This window comes from Ictidomys tridecemlineatus, chromosome 5 (genome assembly GCF_052094955.1).
Source record: "Ictidomys tridecemlineatus isolate mIctTri1 chromosome 5, mIctTri1.hap1, whole genome shotgun sequence".
In the NCBI taxonomy this organism is placed as follows: domain Eukaryota; kingdom Metazoa; phylum Chordata; class Mammalia; order Rodentia; family Sciuridae; genus Ictidomys; species Ictidomys tridecemlineatus.
The window spans coordinates 44,464,151-44,482,582 of record NC_135481.1 but is presented as its reverse complement, the minus strand read 5'-3'; the positions used below and the strand labels follow the sequence as shown (position 1 = coordinate 44,482,582).

The following is an 18,432-nucleotide window of genomic DNA, read 5'->3' as shown; positions in this document are numbered from 1 at the left end:
GTTGGTATAGGAAAAACATCCAAGAAATGAAAAAATTGGTAATTTGACAGGGCTTGGAAAATTTGAAGTTTGAAGCTGCCAAGGCAATTAAGTCTTGTAGCATCAAGATGCCAGAGAGAAAAGGAATGCAAAGCTATGAGTCCAACACCAGCAATAGTTTCTCCATTATTTACTATTTAAGTTGTATAAGAGAAGAAGAGGCTTACAAAACAGAGTCAAAAAAGTATACTGAATTTTGGGCAGTTTCTTAATATTATGGAGACAACTGAGTTCAGTACTTGCCAAGGAGGACAGTTCCAAAAAATGTTCCAGGCCTTACACTGGGACCTCTATAAGACTACATTTTAGGAATGAGGGGCCAGAGTTAGAGGGACCCTCTCTAAGACAGCAAAGCAGCCTAGGGACATGTTGGGGGTAGCATGGGCCTAGTTGGAATGAGACAGCCTGCCTTTGGCTGCTTGCTAGAGGAGAAAGCTGATCCTCTCCAGAAGGAGAAAACATCATCCAGAACCTGTGGAATGTTTCAAGTACAATGTCAGGTATTCGTTAAAGAAGCACCAGACACAGCAAGAATCAGAAATGTAAAAACCAGAAAACAGAAACACTGAACCAGCATTAGACACATGAAAATACTTGATTAATAGGGTCAAGGAAATAGACGAGAAGATGGTAAGTTTCACCAAAGAGTTGGGATTTGCTAAAAAAGAACAGAATTAAAAATTATGGAGATGAATAGTATTATAATCAGAATTAGAACTTGATAGATGGATTTAACAGCAAATAAGGCAGAACTGAGGGAGTATAATTGTGCTGAAAGTTAGGTGAATAGAAAATATCCAGACTGTACCAAGGCACAGCTGAGGCAAACTGATAAAAATCAAAGGCAGAGATAAAAGTTTTGAAAAGTAGCCAAAGAAAAGAAATACTATCTTCAAAGGAAAACCAAAAGACTGATAGCCAACTTTCCCAAAGAGAGACACAGGTAAAAGACAATAAAATACTATTTTTAAAAAATTGCTTAAAGAAATTGACAATCTAGGATGCTACACACAGTGAATCAAAGGTAAAAGAAAGACATCTCCAGACAAATAGAAACAGAATTTGTCAGCAGTACACTTGCACTAAAGGAAATAGTTAAAGGAGTCATAAAGAAATAAAATTACACCAGGGAGAAGTACAAAAAATGTAAGAAGGAGTCAAGAGCAACAGAAGAGGTAAATAGATGGGTAAATCTAAATGATCATTAAGCTACAAACAATAATAATAGCAATGTTTTAATTAGTAGAAAAATTTCTTCAAAAATTTACATAGAAGTAAGATGTATAAAAACAACAAGGCGATATTTAGTATTTAGTCATTGTTATAAGGCTCTGGCATCATCTGGGAAGCAGATGAGGTTTTAATTTTTATAGACTGCAGTAAGAATGCCTGTAGCAATCTTCAGGATGACTGGATAAAGAATATATTACTGATGAAATAATATAGTAGGGAAAGTGGAATAATAAAAAAAATACTTTATACCTCCAAAGTAAGGCATAAAAACTGAGAAAAGAGAACATAAGATAGAGTGACAAAATGGTTAAAATATACCAGCCAGAGGGGTGGGGATGTGGCTCAATACCGCACTAGCCTGGCATGCGCGGGCGCTGGGTTCGATCCTCAGCACCACATACAAATAAAATAAAGATGTTGTGTCCACCAAAAACTGAAAAATAAATATTAAAAAAATTCTCTCTTCTCTCTCGCTTTTAAAAAAAATACCAGCCAGATAATCAGCAATTATATACAATGAAAGTGATCTACTCTAATGAAAAAGCATTGCTGGTCTAATTACAACGCCTTGCTTACAAAAGAAAAACCTTTAGTATATGGATACAGAATGTTGAGCAGAAAGATGAGAAAAGCTATGCCATGAAAAATCTAATCAAAGAAAACTGGGGTAGTTATATTAAACACAAGAAGACAGACTTTGAGGCAAGAAGTGTTGCTAGAGTTAAGAATGGATGTTTCCTAAAGATAAAAAGTCCATCTACCAGTAAGGTATCATAATTCTGAATGTGCGCATATGTAGTTACATAGTTTAAAATAAAATAAGCAAAAATCCATGACACAATTACAAAGAGACATGTTGAGCTCACAACCATAGAATACCCCTCCAGGCTCTGTGGGGTGTGCCAAGGACACATGGCTGCTTTTCACTCAGGCCTTTTCTCTAGAGGGTTGAGTTTGCAGCAAAATACCTTGAGGATGAGGTAATATCTCCCTTGGGGATAAAGAGCAGGCTTGTTTGTTGCTTGCTATGAAAGTGGGGGATTCCCAAATGTTTCTCACAAGCCACTGAGCACAAAGGCATCCATCTGGACCCTTCACATTACCTCTGTGGGACTTGGGGAGCAAGAGGATGTGACGCAAACAAACATACCGATGCTCATGCTGCTAACTGTGCTTTGCTTATCACCCACGAGTCTTATGCTTTCTACCAGAAATGCACAACTTATTAGCATAAGTAGGGTAGAACCAAATGCCAAGCCCAATAATATGTAGCTTATAATAGAAAATTCCTAAATACAAGAATATGGAAGATTGAGAGTTGAAAAAAAGGAAAAGAAAACTGTTGTACTATATTGATATAAGACAAAGTAGACTTTATGGCAAGAAGCAAACCTCAAGTAAAAAATAGGGACAATATTAAAGTTAATCCACTAGGAAGGTAGAATAATTCTGTTTTTCTATGCTTTTAATAAAGACTCAAAACACACAGAACAAAATTTGATAGAATTAAAAGAATAAACCTACAATCATAGTGGGATTTAAAAAAAACTAATCAGTAACTGACAGAACAAGCAGATTTAAAAAATAAAGAAAAATGATATAAGGGATTTAAACGAAATGATTAACACAAAAACACACCAAAATACCACAAAATAAACAATCTTTTCACATTTACTTAGAAAAACAAACCATAAAAGTTGTGGTAAATTTCAAGGGATTAGCATCAGATAGAATATGTTCTTTAACCTTAGTGGAATGAAGCTAGAATAACAAAATGTCTAAATGCTTAGAAATTGAGTAATGCACTTTTTAAAAGGTGAGGTGTTTGAAATAAATTCATGTAACACATAGTAAACCACTTAAGAGTAAGCAATAACATAAATGCAACCACTTTGCAGTGAATAATTCAGTGGCTTTATTGCATTTTCAATATTGTATAACCACTACCTTTATAAAGTTCTAAAAGATTTTCAATGAAAATGAGAAAATGTGGGCTAAAATGAAACCACAATGGAAATTAGGAAATATTTTGAACTGAATGCTGATGAAGATGTGATATAGAATGTGTAAATAATAGCTAAAGTTATGCTATAATCTATGTTATTTTCAAATACAAATTTGAAAATATAAATATTTGAAATATAAAATTTGAAAATTTCAGGTGAAATGGACAAATTCTTAGAAAAATGTAGTTGACTAAAACCAACACAAGAAACAGAATAATTTTAAACTATTATGTAAATTGAATATAGTTCAAATCTTCCTACAATCTTCTCTCATATGATTTGATAAGCACTTAAAAATAAAATAATACCAAATTTACATATGCTTTTTTCCAGTGAAAAGAAAAGAGAATACATCTTAATTTGAGGTCAGCATAATCTTGATAACCTGACAATAAGTAATAATTATTACTTAGTAGTAACAATTATTTAATAATCAATACTTTAGTATTATTAATATAATATAGTATATTATGTATTAATCATTATAATTATAAATTACTCAAATGTAATTATTGTTATAGACCAATCTCAAGACATAAATGCAAGAATCTTAAACAAAATATTATCAAAAAATATAGAAATTATTTTTAGAAGATTAGAAATATAAACTTGCTTTAATATATGAAAAACTAATGCTGCTCATAAAGTAGTAATCTATCGTCCCACTATAATCAACTAGAAAACTACACAAAATATGTGAATCAACTATTTTCAGACACAGAACCACAGGAAAACAGGTCTCATCACTGAACAAAAAGGAATAAGCAAGGTGAGTCCTGTAACTGTCCTGGCTTTTTGCTTGGATGCGATTTCCAGTCAGCAGCATAGTAAAGGAGAACCCAAGTAGAAGGCTAGCTGTTTCACCAAATTTGAGGGATTAGAAGGTTGAGAGGCTGAACTGGCTAGAATTTACTAGGCAGAGTTAACTGAAAAGGGAGTATTTTACACAAAAAGAGCTCTGGAAATCTGAAGAGGCATGCTCTCAAATCTTGGTTAGTGTATGGGATAAAACTCCAGAAGTCAAGCAAGGAATGCCAGTGATAAGCTATACAATTCTCAGAGCTCACACAAGATGAGGAAATATTTACATGTAAACTACCCCTACTAGAGACACTTCATTGAAAACCTGGGGCATCCAATAGGAATCACAGATGGGTCACAACTTAAGCATAAAAAGCTTAATAAAACCCACAGATCTGATCCACAAGTAACGACCTGCCCAAACAAACTTCAACATTCTTTAAAGGAAGAAAACAAAATCCAAACATTCAACAACACAGCATTTGTAGTGTCCAGTATCCCAATAAAAATTACTAGACATGGGAAGAATGGCAATTTATGGCTTTAAATAAGAGAAAATTAATAGAAAAATGAATTAATGTAAGTCATTACTAACAGCAAAAGAGAGAAAAGCATTAGATTATGATGGGTACTGACTTAAAAACAGTAAACTAGGTATAGAAACTTAAAATCTGATATATTATTTTTATAGAAATTAATAAAAATATATTATTTTTATAGAAATTAATAAAAATAGGCCTAAAATATTCAACAAAAACCTATAACAAATGCTGCACTCAATGATAAAACATTGAAATCTTTGCCTCCAAGACTGGGAAGAAACAAATGTACTTATTCTGATCACCTCCATTCAACACTAGAGAGTTTTCAACAGATCAATAAGGTAGAAAAAGTAAATGAAAGGCATACAGACAGAAAAAGCATAAAGATCAAAGAGGATAATAAAACTTTTATAATAGTAATTAATTTACAAACTATATGAAATAATGAATTCAACAAAGTATACCAACTAAGCATACAAAAATGTCATATTTCTATATGCTGATTAACAACCAATTACAAATGTAATAAAATGAATCATTTATAATAGCAAAAAAATTAACCATTTAGGAATAAATTTAACAAATAATAGTCAAAAATTAAAGGAGGCCTAATAGAAAGAGGCACCTTATTCCTAAATAGTAAAGACACCAATTACTATAGATTCAGCGTAGTCCAATAAATATCCCAGCAGGATGTGTAATTGACAAGATGCTCCTAAGAGTCCACAAGGACTAAAAAATCCAATAATCTTGAAGAATATAGCTAATGAACATATTTGTGACAAAGATGACACTCTGGTACAATGAGAGAGAGGAAGGCCTTTTGAGAAAATGTGCTTAATTAACCTACTGACTCCTTCCTTCCTACTTGATGTTGAAAAGATCAGTGTATCTGAAAAGGGAAACATGAAAAGCACTTTCTGTATGATTCCACTTATATAGATTAAAAAAAAATAGTCAAAACCAATACTGACAGAGACAAAATAAATGCTTTCTTTTGGCAAGAAATTAAACTCAGGGGCACTCTACCACTGGGCCACATCCCCAGCCCTATTTTGTATTTTCTTTAGAGACAGGGTCTCACTGAGTTGCTTAGTGCCTAGCTTTTGGTGAGGCTGGTCCTCCCCTCTCAGCCTCCCGGGCTGCTGGGATTACAGGCATGTGCCACTGCATCCAGCTACCCACGACGACTATTATTAACAGTAGTCGTGAGTATACTACTATTAATAGTAGTATGGCAAGTTAAAAACAATTAAATTATTGAAGTGTCAATGACAATTGACATTCATGACTTTTCCCCTAAAATAGGGTTGTGTTTCAGTAGAGGACATATTCTCTGCTAGCCCACATGAGCCTATTCTTTTAATGAGTTCAACTAGATCAAGATGTGCAATGACAGCCTTTAAAACCTTATTTCTGTAATTCTCTAAGAGCATATTACTTCAAACTGTTTTACAAATAAACTTATACCCTTGGGAACTTTAACTCACATGGATATTCTTTTCAACTCTCAAATGCACAAGTGCTTAGGTTTGTGATAGGAGGAGTTAATTGGAAAGCCAAACCAGTTGGTGTATTAATGGTAATTTGAAGTGTTGATTTTAGTCAAACCTATCTGTCCCTTTCCTAGACACCACACTCTTTTTAAGAGTATTGCTATTTAACCTGTTCTTCCATTGTTTAAAATACAAAAGGCTTTAGGATAATTAGTGTTTTGGAGGAACAGAGTACCACACTAGAGTTCTTTCCCATTGAGTTATCATACATTTTTTCAAACTAAAACAAATATTAATTTGGCTTTCTCCTAAAAGCACAAACCTTGCAAACACTGGAGCATTCTTTCTACAGACCTCTTATTTCCCATCCTTATTTTGGCAAACTAGCCTCTTCTCTGGTATGCTAAGTCTCACAGGAATTCTTAGTAGGCTCATTTTATTTATGTAGAAAACCTAAGTATTGCTGCTTCTATTTCAGTGTGTCTCAAGGAAGTTTAAAGAACAGCATGGTATGAAATTTGCCTGGTTCTAGTCCCAGTTCAATCAACTGTGGTGGCCTAGACAATTCACTCTTAGTGTTATCTATAAACCAATAGGTTGCTTCTAGCCTAGTTGCCTGGCACACAGAAGGTACTCAATAGTCTGCAAACACAAGAATTAGAGTTGCGAAGACATCTTGCAACATTTTGTTATACAAAATTCAAAACACTACAGTGAAGTGTTGTCCAAAAGCAAAATGAAATGTAAACTAAATAAGTCTACTCCTCTTCCACTGCTATTCTTGTGGCAGTCGAGATTAAAAGAAACTAGCATACTGGAAGGTGCTACTCAAAGCCAAGGGTAATGAGAATACAGTAACAGAGCACTTTTAGTCCAGTTTGTGAAACCAGAAGAAAAAGCCAACCAAATAAACATGGCCAAAGTGAACTAATGAACTAAAGCAGATACTGTTTTTTACTAACAACTTCCCATTCAGAACTATGAATTTTTTGAAAAAAGTTAGCTCAGCTTCTCAAAAGATCTTTTTATATTAAATCAGACATCTCTCAAAGAGTTATTGTCAAGGTCTTCAACTTAAATTGCAACACAAGAATGAAATGAATGTGCAATGTGAAGTCATAGATGGAGGGGAAGGAGATTGTGGGGACAGTCATTTCTGGAGATCAAGCAAGAGAGAATTCAACTTGTCTGATGCAAGGTAAATCTGTGGATCCTCAGTGTTTAACATTCAAATGTATTTGAAATTGTATTTCAATCTAATGTAATGAAATTGTATTCATTTTTATATTTGTCTTAATTTTCTTCCATTATTTCTGGCTCACGTCTACTGGCTATGTCAAGTAAGTAATTTCTTTTCAGAAATTTAAACTTTTAGCCAGGCACGGTGGTGCATACCTGTGATCCCAGCAGCTTAGGAGGCTGAGACAGGAGGATCAAAAGTTCAAAGCCAGCCTCAGCAATGGGCGAGGTGCTAAGCAACTCAGTGAGATACTGTCTCTAAATAAAATACAAAAAATAGGGCTGGGGATGTGGCTCAGTGGTTGAATGCCCCTGAGTTCAATACCTGGTACAATAAATAAATAAATAAATAAACAAACAAACAAACTCTTAAGGGGCTGAGTTGTGGCTCAGGGGTAGAGTGCTTGCCTGGAATGTGTAAGGCACTGGGTTCGATTCTTAGCACCACATATAAATAAAAAAATAAATAAAGGTCCATCAATAACTAAAATGAATAAAATAATTTTTTTAAAAAAAAACAAATAATGGAGAACACAAGACACATTGGAAATATGAACTCTCACTGTATGATAGGAATAAGAAGAAAAGCTTGGTGTGAAATTCTGGAGTCTCAAATTAAAACATAAACAGAGAAAGCTCAGTGACCTTTTCTTAGGAGGCTCACATGAAGGAATGTCATGTTTCATTGATCAAACTTATTAACTTGCCATTTCAGGATGTTGGTATTAATGCCACATGACACTAAACAAATTACACTATAATATGACATTTTATACAAATCACTCACCTCTAGTTTTTTCTTCAGATGTCACTTCAGCCTCAATTTAAGGATGAGTCCAAGTTCTCACTGATGTAAAGATATTGGTTACTAAGCTGTGTTCTGAGGAAATGGTTACATTAGTTGTTTTAATTAAAAAAAAAATAGCCTGGTGCAGTGGTGCATGCTTGTAATCCCAGTGGATCAGGAAGCTGAAGCAGGATGATTGCTGAGGCTAGTCAGCCCCAGCAATGGCCAGGTGCTAAGCAACTCAGTGAGACCCTGCCTCTAAATAAAATGCAAAATAGGGCTGGGGATGTGGCTCAGTGATAGAGTGCCCCTGAGTTCAATTCCTAGTACCAAAAAAAAAAAAAAAAAATGTTTTATGGTCTAAAGTTTGAGAAATGGTACATTATAAACATGCTTCTTTCCAGCAGAACTTCTTGAACCTTTATTTGGCCAAGTGAGATTCTGCAAATAGGGAATAATAACTCATTTTGTTTCCCAAACATACTTGACCAAGGAAATTGGTTTTTCAGAGTATTTTTCAATAGTATTTTCTGAAATATGCTGAACAGTAATAGGACCAGAAACTTTGTATGTAAGTGAAAGAGCTTAACCAACCACAGCAATTTGTGTAAGCCAAAGGGAGAGGGCTAAGAGAATAAAGTTGGCACACTATCAGTGGTAACCAGACTGTATTCTGAGCCTCGCTCCAGGGGACTAGGCTAGGGTTTGTTCCTAGGAAGAAAAACCAGAGCATCAAAAGCTTCTAGATCCCATTTAATTAAAGCTTTTTTTGGGCACTAAAGAGTACCAGTGGGTAAAGGAAATACAGCGTCCCATATCTTCACTTACAAGCCTGGCTTTAAGTATAGTTCCAGTTCCACCATTCTTAAATATCTATTAACATCAATGATTGCCTAATAATTACAAAAGCTAATGGCCAAGAGTTTTCTACAGAAAGCACTGCTTATCTTTTACAGCTCTTCTGGCTCCTACAAAAGGATTTTTAAAAAATCTTTTGTATCTTGATTTAATTGAAGAAACAGCTCTGAAAACACCATTTGAATGACTGAAAAATAAGAAAATAGCACACTCAAGGCACAAAACCAAGAAAATCCAATAACAAATGATTTAAGGATGGGGCAGTACAGGATTCACAACTGTTAGACCTGATTAGTTCCACGTATCAGAAGCATGATGGAACCTAGTGACTATCCTTCTGGTGACACTATTCTGTGAGCATGTTAGTTTCAGCAGAGACTAACCTCAATGCTCTAATGGACTGACTGAGAAGTCTATAACCAGAAGACCTGATCTTTGATACATCCTCAAATGTCAATTGCATCACATGTCCCCTTCATCATCCTCTGTGCTCTCTGGATAAGGATATAGGTAGGTGGTCAAGTTAAAGGATTAGTTGACAACTTACTAACTACATTGTCACAAAGTTTTGGAGAAAAATGAGGAGAGAGACATATTTGCTGAATGCCTAGGAGCTGGATCTTTTCATAAACATTATTCTATAAAACAAACTAACAACCCCAAGCAGATTTCTTCCCTGTTTTTATGAAGAAAACTGGGGCTTACAGAGGTTATAAAGTTATAAATCCTGCCTAAGTTCAAATCAAAGGCCGATAAGCAAATTAAGTGAAATTTAAGCAAGGTCAGGGTGAGTGCAGAGTTTGCTTTATAATATCATGCTATTTCTTGATCATAAAAATTTCATTTTTAATAAAAACACAAATGATCCACTTATGCAGTTTTCTTTTAGTATTTAGCAAAACATCTCAACTTTTACCATCACACCAACTTCAAGAGTCCTGATAATGTTTATTTAGATCTACTCATTCATTTGCCCAAATCAATGGAGTTATTATTTCTCAGCTGCTGGTAATGAACTTTCTTAACTCAGCATTTTGTGGGGGGAAAAAAAGTCTCAGTACTTGAATTGCTTCATTTCATGCTCAATCTCTTAGCATGCATCTTTTTGGTCTCCTTTTAAAAATAGAATTCCAAATCATGACATATTCAAATATGAAAAACAGGATGGAGAGCAATGGGAACACTAATCTGCAATAGTCAACGACTCTAGTACCTGTCTGTAGAATCCCATGTTATATAGAAAACTCTTGAATTGGTAAAAGCCATCACTCTTATAGATTTGAAATATAAATAAAACACTGCCTTAGGAGTATGGACTTAACTTTGCCCTCAGCCCCATTTGCCAACCACGTTAAGCCTCTCCATTCTGTTTCCTCATTGTTTTAAAAAAGAATCTCTTAAATTCCTTTAAAAGTTCCATGATTTTCTGTAACTCTCTGGCCTTCCCAGTGAGTGAACAATTTAATCCCCCTATCCTCATCCAGTTTTTAATTCCTTTGACAAAAGGCTTACCCATCTTCCGCCTGCATTTGTTTTTTAAAGTGTGGTAGAAAAATCAAGCAGCAAAGAAAAAAGTATGGTCATCCAGTTAGAGAGATTTTCTAAGTGACACTTGGAAAACAGTTTGAGAAAGCTGCCTAGCAGTTTGTTTATTTTGGTTGCAGGTATCATAATTCATATCCTCTAAAGGGTAGAGAGAAAAAATCAATCTTTTCCAGGAAAGACTGTAATACAGTAAAGCTTCTTTCTGTCTTGCTTAGCCTGATACCATATATTCACAAATGAAAATAATTCTGAGTGCTATTCCTCATACAGATGCCCACAACACCTGCTTTCAAATGCTTACATCAGAGAAATTATGTAACAGACTGGCTTGATCCTTACTCTGATAACAAATAGACCAGGGATTCCTAGTACAATTTCTATCACATTTCACTCCTTTTCATTTCCCTTCACTTTCCCCCTCCTCTCCTAACATTTATACAGTGTTCTAATGAAGTTAGATGTGTTAGGTGTGTCTAACGGCCTGGTAGAATTGAGCAAACACTGGTCACTCAAAAAAACAAAAACAAAACAAAACAAACAAAAAAAAACAACTGATAGAATTTTCTGGGTTTAATTTCTTTATGAATTAACCATCCTTTTAAACTGCCAGGATGAGAGGTACAATTCTTATTCTTTCCTCAAATTCTCTAAGTAGATATGCTTTGGGGAAATGCTCCTTCAGCCAGCCTAGCAGACGATCAAAATGGGGTAAAGAGAATAAGTGCAATTTCCCCTACCCTATATAGATATATCCATCTCTTGTGCTCTGGCCACCCCATTTACAGTCCTTATAGGCAGAGGTCAGTAGTCAGAAAACACAATAATCTCATTATCGTGCTTCTCAAACCAGAAAATGCAAATAAATCAGCTGAGAACTTTGTTGAAATACTGGTTTAGATTTAATGGGTCTGGAGCAGAGGTAATATCTCTACATTTCTAATAAACTTCAAAGATAACCAAGGCTAGTGGTTTGCTAATCACACTAGAATAGGAAGGTCCTAATATCTCTACCCTCCCAAATATGATACACTTCACACCTGAAGGTCTCCTTGTGGATTGTTATCCACAAAGAAAACTAAATGACACAAAACAGAACTCCACACTGGGAGTCTTCTACCCTGCACAAAGAATGAAGTCAGCTGAATTGTTGCCCAGAGTCTGGGTCCTGCTTTCTGCCCAGAGTGTTCCTATTTAGCTGAGTGACAAATCCTGCTTTAACCTTACCAGCCTTACCTGATGCTACTCTGCCAGTAACCCAAACACTACCAGACTGCAGGACCTGTTGTAACCTTTGAGTGTCTGATTCACCAAGTCTGAGGTAGACTCTAAGAATAAACAACAAACCTAGGTGATTCTGATACATTCTGAGATTCTTGGGAAGGAAACCTCTTTGATAAACTACAGAAATCTTTTTCCTATGGCTCTTAGTGGAATGTCTTTACAGAAAAAAACAAAAGGTAAATCAACGATGATGGAACTTAAATATCCCACAGTATGCATGACAGAAGAAACCATTTCCTCTCTAATTGGAACATTTGCTCAAGGGCACTTATAGTTAATTCCATATTAGGATAGATACACTCAGTGATCAAATATCAAAGGAATAGTTATTTGCCTTTCTGTTTAAGTAAATTAAACTGAACTGTTTATATACATATAATTAAAAAATACATACAGGACAACCAGTTAACAAAAATAAGGACTGCACATTAGTTAGTGCCACTGAAATAGCAGAAGCAAATGTAAAATACCAAAAGTAACTTTACTTAGACTTTATGACTGAATGTCCTCCCTAAAAAGGGCTACAATTTGGCTAGTTGGTCTTTGTTGGGGCAGATGTGGCATCCTGAGGGGTGGTTGCCTTTACTGGTGTAGTTACAGCTCCTGGCACAGAAGCAGTAACCATTTCTGGCCTGGAATTGGCTCCTGTCTGACTGGCAGTGGTCTCAGTCTGATTGGGGGTGGAATCAGGCTGAGAGGCCAGGGTCTCTTGACTACAGCTGACATCAGGTGGACTTGGTATGTCATCAGCTTGAATGAGCATGGCCTCTTCTGCTTCCAATTCTGTTTCTTGACTTTGACCTTCATCGCCTTCTTCCACCATCGCAGGTGGTAGCTGTAAGAAAGTCTAAAAAAAAAAAAAAAAAAAGACAACCCCAATGAGTTGAAAGGAAAAAACAAAACAACAACAAAACCTCACTGTGGTACAAAGCCAAGTTCTCATATTAATATCATTTTCCCAGTAGATACTGTTTATGCTAGAATTCTCCAAAATACTGCTGGCCATTTTATATTATGAATGTAACTCCTGTGATAACAATGCCTGAGGTCTGCTAATAAAGGCATATGATGTCATACACTAAGGATCAAAGTATATACTAAATTCTCAAGAGAGGAAAACAACATGAACAGCTATTTGATTTTTAAGCAAAGAAATATGCTGTAAAGCTTAGAAAAATAGCTGATTAGGACTGACTGCCACACCAACTCAAGAAAGGACCAACTTCAGTGAAGAACTCTTGAGAGAGGTAGAGAGGATCCTAGCCAAGAAAAAAGGCCAGGGGGATGGGGGAGGGGCATGGAGGGCACAAGACGTTGGTCTCATTCAACTTGAAAACTGGAGCAGCTATAAATGCTCAGCCTTCTGCACATCACGGCAGTCTGTAGCTAAAACATAGCCTCTCTTCCTCTGTTTACCTTGTTGGAAATTATGAAATATCAAAAAAGCTAAAAAAAAATACCTGTAAGGTTTATATGCTGAAAACTATAAACACTATGAGAACATCCAAAGAAGATTTAAGTAAATGGAGAGATATACATCATATTATGGAAAGAAAGACTAATATTTTAAGATGTTAATCTCCCCACATTGATCCTAAACAATTTTACTCTTCAAAACATACTATTTAAAAATTGCAGCATTCAGGTATGACAATGCATGCCTGTAATTCCAGGGACTCTGGAAGCTGAGGCAGGAGGATCACAAGTTCAAGGTCAGCCTAAGCAACTTAGCAAGGCCCTAAGTAACTTAGTGAAACCCTATCTCAAAATTAAAAAATGATAAAAGCTGGGGATGTGGCTCAGTGGTTAAATGCCCTGGATTTAATAAAAAATAAATAAAAAATATTGCAACCTGCTTTTTTGGCAAAATCAACCAGATGACTTTAAATCTGAAAAGCAAAGAAGCTAGAATATTTAATAGTTTTGAAAAAGAATAAAACTAAAGTATTCATGTTGATTAATTTCAAGATTTACTATAAAGTTACCATAATAAAGGTAATATAATGCCCAAGAGGACAGATATACTTAACAATACAGTAGCACGGAGAGTCCAGAAATAAGAGTCAATATGGTCAACTGCTTTTTTTGACTACTAATCTGATATGCAATTCAACAGAGGAAAAAAATAGTCTATTTAGGAAATGATGCTGAAACATCATGCAAATGAATAACATTCATCATTACCTGGAATCATAACAAAAAAGAGTCTCAAAATATATCATACTTGTAAGTATCAAACCTAAAACTATACAACTGCTAGAAGAAAATCTTTGTAACTTTGGTTACAAAATTTTTAGGACATGCATGAATTATAGGAGAATAATTCTATATATTGAACATCAAAATTTAGAAGTGAGTTTTTACTTAAAAAAAGAAAGAACAAATTACAGAGTAAGAGGAAATTTGTGTGTGTGTGTGTGTGTGTGTGTGTGTGTGTGTGTGTGTGTGTGTGTAGTTCTGGGGATTGAACCCAGGGACACTCTACCAGTGAGCTACATTCCCAGCCTCCCCCCTTTTAAAATTTATTTTTTTCTAATTTGTTATATATGACAGCAGAATGAATTATAATTCATATTTTACATATAGATCACAATTTTTCATATCTCTGGTTGTACACAAGTATATTCATGCCATTTGTGTCTTCATACATGTACTTAGGGTAATAATGTTCAACTCATTTCACCATCTTTCCCACTCCCATGCTCCTCCCTGCTTCTCCCTCCCCTTTGCTCTATCTAGACTTTGTCTAATTCTTCCATGCTCTTCACCCCAACCCCATTATGAATCAGCCTCCTTATATCAGAAAAAAACATTTGCCATTTGGGTTTTTTGGGGTTGGCTAACTTCACTTAGCATTATATTCTCCAACTCATCCATTTACTTACAAATGCCATAATTTTATTTTTTTAATGCTGAATACCATTCCATTATGTATGTGTGTACACACACACACACACACACCACATTTTCTTTATCTATTCATAAACTGAAGGGCATCTAGGTTGGTTCCACAGTTTAGCTATTGTGAATTACGCTGCTATAAATATTGATGTGTCTATATCCCTGTATTATGCTATTTTTAAGCCCTTTGGGTATAGATCAAGGAGTGGGATAGCTGTACATTCCCAGCCCTTTTCCTATTTTATTTTGAGATAAGATCTCACTAAGTTGCCTAGTGTGGCCTCTACCTTGCCATCCTCCTGCCTCAGCTTCCTGAGTCTGATATTAGAGGCATATGCCACAGCAGCTGGCTAGGAGAAAAATATTTGTAAAACACATATCTAATAAAGGACTTGCCACCAAATACATAAACACCTGTCCAATAAACACACTAAAACATACAACCTACTAAAAAAAATGAGCCAGAGACCTGAACAGACATATCCCTAAAGACATACAGATGGCAAATCACTACATAAAAAGACACTCAAATTAGGATAATAAAAATTTAAAAATACACTGAAATCACTACATATCTACACATTAGAATTGCTAAAATAAAAAAAGACCTACTCCATCAAGTATAGGTGAATATGTTGAGTTCCTAGACTCTCATAAAGCTGGAGAGAGTATAAAGTGGTACTGTTTTTCATTCTAAAAAACAGAGCTGTGGTTTCTGAGAAAGTTAGACATATTTAACATATTATCCAGCAACTCCACTTCTAGATATTTACCAAGACAAAGTGCAAGGACTTGTACAAGAATGTTTATAGCAGCTTCATTTGTTAAAGTCCAAACTAAACCACCCAAATGCCTATAATAAGTGCATGGGCAAACTGCACTAAACCCACACAATGGAATGGACTATTGATATATATAACATGAATGCAAATGAAATACAAAACAATTATGCTAAGTAACAAGTAGTCAAAAAAACAAAGAAGAAAAATATATACTGTATGATTGCATTTATATAAATGCCTGAAAATGGAGACTAATGGCTGAAAGCAGATCCTTGGTGGCCTACAGAAGGTTTAAAGGACACTGATGAAGGATAACTAGGAGGGATTAAAGTGGCACAAGAAGACTTTGGGAGGATAATGGATGTTCATTATCTTGACTGTGATGATGGCTTGACAGGTGTGTGTGTGTGTGTGTGTGTGTCAATATTTAAAATTGTCCATTTTAAACACATGTACCTTATTGTATGACAAATGTTATGTACTTAAACATGTTTTAAAAACATGAATACTACATGAATAACAACAATCTACTTTAGTTGGTTCCTCACAAGGAATTTAAAGATTCATTTAACAAAAGAGAAGAATTCTTTCTATAACAAGGAAAATAAGAATCAATTTTAAGAGAACTCACCTGATGATAATGATGTGTGGTTTGTATCAAATGCATATACATATTGTAAACAAAGTTTGCCATCTGGGGCATATTTTTTATTATCTGTACTTCATGAGATGGTCTTTCTCCATTCTAGAAGAAGGCAAAAAGAAAGTTAAGTTTCTAGTGAAAAACCCTAGAGACTAACATATCAATAGAAGGCTGTTTTTGTATCTTATTAGTAATTGACGCTGGGTTTGAAGGATTTAAGCATAGTTTAAAAATAAATAAATAAGTAAAATACAAGTGTAGAGTCCAATAAGTAATGATTCCATTTAAATCTAAAAAAGCTACACACTAGGAAAGTTAAGAGTCACTAGTTTTTAAATATAATTTTGAGCTGGTAAATGTAATATGGGTTTTAGAAGAATTAACAAGAGAAAATAGTTTGAACAGGGAAATAAATCAACTTGGTCTAAAGTAACACTTATTTTTTTTTCATATTTTATTTTTTAGTTGTAGTTGGAAACAATGCCTTTATTTTATTTATTTATTTATTTTTGAGTTGCTGAGGATCAAACCCTGGGTCTCACACGTGATAGCCAAGCGCTCTACTGCTGAGCCAAAACCCCAGTCCCTAACGTAGCACTTCTTAGTGGTGTGTATGCTCCAAAGGTGTTCATAAAATAATTCAGAAAGAAAATATTAAAATTATTCTTCCTATTTATATTTTTCTAAAATAGAAGAAGTTAACACATTATTATTAGTCATGGTGGTAAATATTCAAATATACTTTTGCACACTTTGTAACGTCTATGTGAGTCCTCCTTAGGGAGTCTGTTAAATTGCAGATGTCTGGGCTCAAGCTCCCTGGGATTTAGATTTAATAGATCTGGGTTAGGTGATTCTTATAGAGTAGTGTCTCATAACAATCTGAGAAATATTACTGTAGCAGTGTAAAACAGTAAAGCAAATGAAGACAATACAAAATTTATATTTCTTTCTAATTGGCCCTAGAATAAAGATTAAAAACTTTCCGATTAATAAAATGCTTATAAAGTTTTACCCTTTCTTGTGATAGGGACCAATTCAGAAAATAATAAAGGCAAAAAATATATATGAAGAAAAAGGAGGTCCGATTCTACTTCGTGTACAACCAGAGATATGAAAAATTGTGCTCTATATGTATAAGACGAATTGTAATTCATTCTGTCATATATAACAAATTCAAATTTAAAAAATTAATAGAGAAAAAGGATTCTATCTTAAAATGAACAATTATCTAATAATTGGTTTATAAACAACTGAGAAGAACAGAGATAAGGGATTGTGTCAACAACACAAAGGCTAGCTAGCACTTAGGGTTTTATGTGATACCACCCCATCAAACCTCTCCACTATTCTTTCTTCCTATATATCCATAGCAGCATTTCTTAAAAAAAATTAAAAAAATAAAAATGTAGTTAAAGAAAAATACTTGATATTATTATAAAAATACACAATTTCTTTTTTTCCTTCCTCTTCTTCTTCTTCTTTTTTTTTTTTTGAAAGAAGGGGGTAAGAAGTATACCATGAATATTTAAAACAATTTTACTTAAAATCTAATGGAGGCTGGGGATATAGCTGAATTGGCAGACTGCTTGCCTTGCAGGCACAAGGTCCTGGGTTCAATCTCCAGAACCCCCTCCACAGCCAAAAATGCTAATGAAATGAAATGAAAAAAGCAAAACCTCAAAGTCTGTAGTATGCTAACTAACCTCCACATAAGAAAGAAAATGAGGGGCTGGGGTTGTGACTCAGTGGTAGAGTTCTCACCTAATATGCATGAGGCACTGGATTTGATCCTCAGCACCACATAAATGTACAAAAATAAAGATATTGTGTCAACCTAAAACTAAAAAAAGAAAGAAAGAAAGAAAATGACATAAGAAAATAAACAAGTATCTGCTCCTTTATGCAAAGAGAATAAAATATGATCTAAAAAGACTGCTTATCTATAGAGGGAGGCTGGTAGGAAAAGGGAGTGGCATTTCTGCATTTATCTTTTTGTTAAAAGTATGTGCTCTCCTGACCCCATTTCTTTTGAACATAAGCTCTTAAGAACTAAACTACTAATTATTCTGTTATCGAGTATATAGCTTAGTTCTCCTCACAAAACAGAAGAGAGGATACATAGCAAAATGATTACTCATATGGACTCTGGAATCAGACTGCATGGGGTTTCAAATCTTGTATCTTGCATCTACTAGATACATGGCTACAACTACTTAACTTCCCTTACTTAACAGCAAATGGCCAGACACATGGTAAAAATCAATGAATGTTAGTTG

General features: G+C 34.7%; 1 protein-coding gene across 1 annotated transcript in view; it reads right to left on the bottom strand.

The window, feature by feature from the left end:
- Positions 1 to 8,883: 8,883 nt before the first annotated feature.
- The window catches only part of Aqr (aquarius intron-binding spliceosomal factor), a 109,590-nt gene continuing 100,041 nt past the window's right edge, over positions 8,884 to 18,432 (bottom strand). Inside the window, exons 34-35 of the mRNA XM_005337128.5 lie at positions 16,142 to 16,255; positions 8,884 to 12,674 (exon numbers count right to left, since the gene is read on the bottom strand). Of these exons, the coding sequence (XP_005337185.1) occupies positions 12,360 to 12,674; positions 16,142 to 16,255 (429 nt within the window). The 3' untranslated portion in view covers positions 8,884 to 12,359. The remainder of the gene's footprint in view (positions 12,675 to 16,141; positions 16,256 to 18,432) is intronic.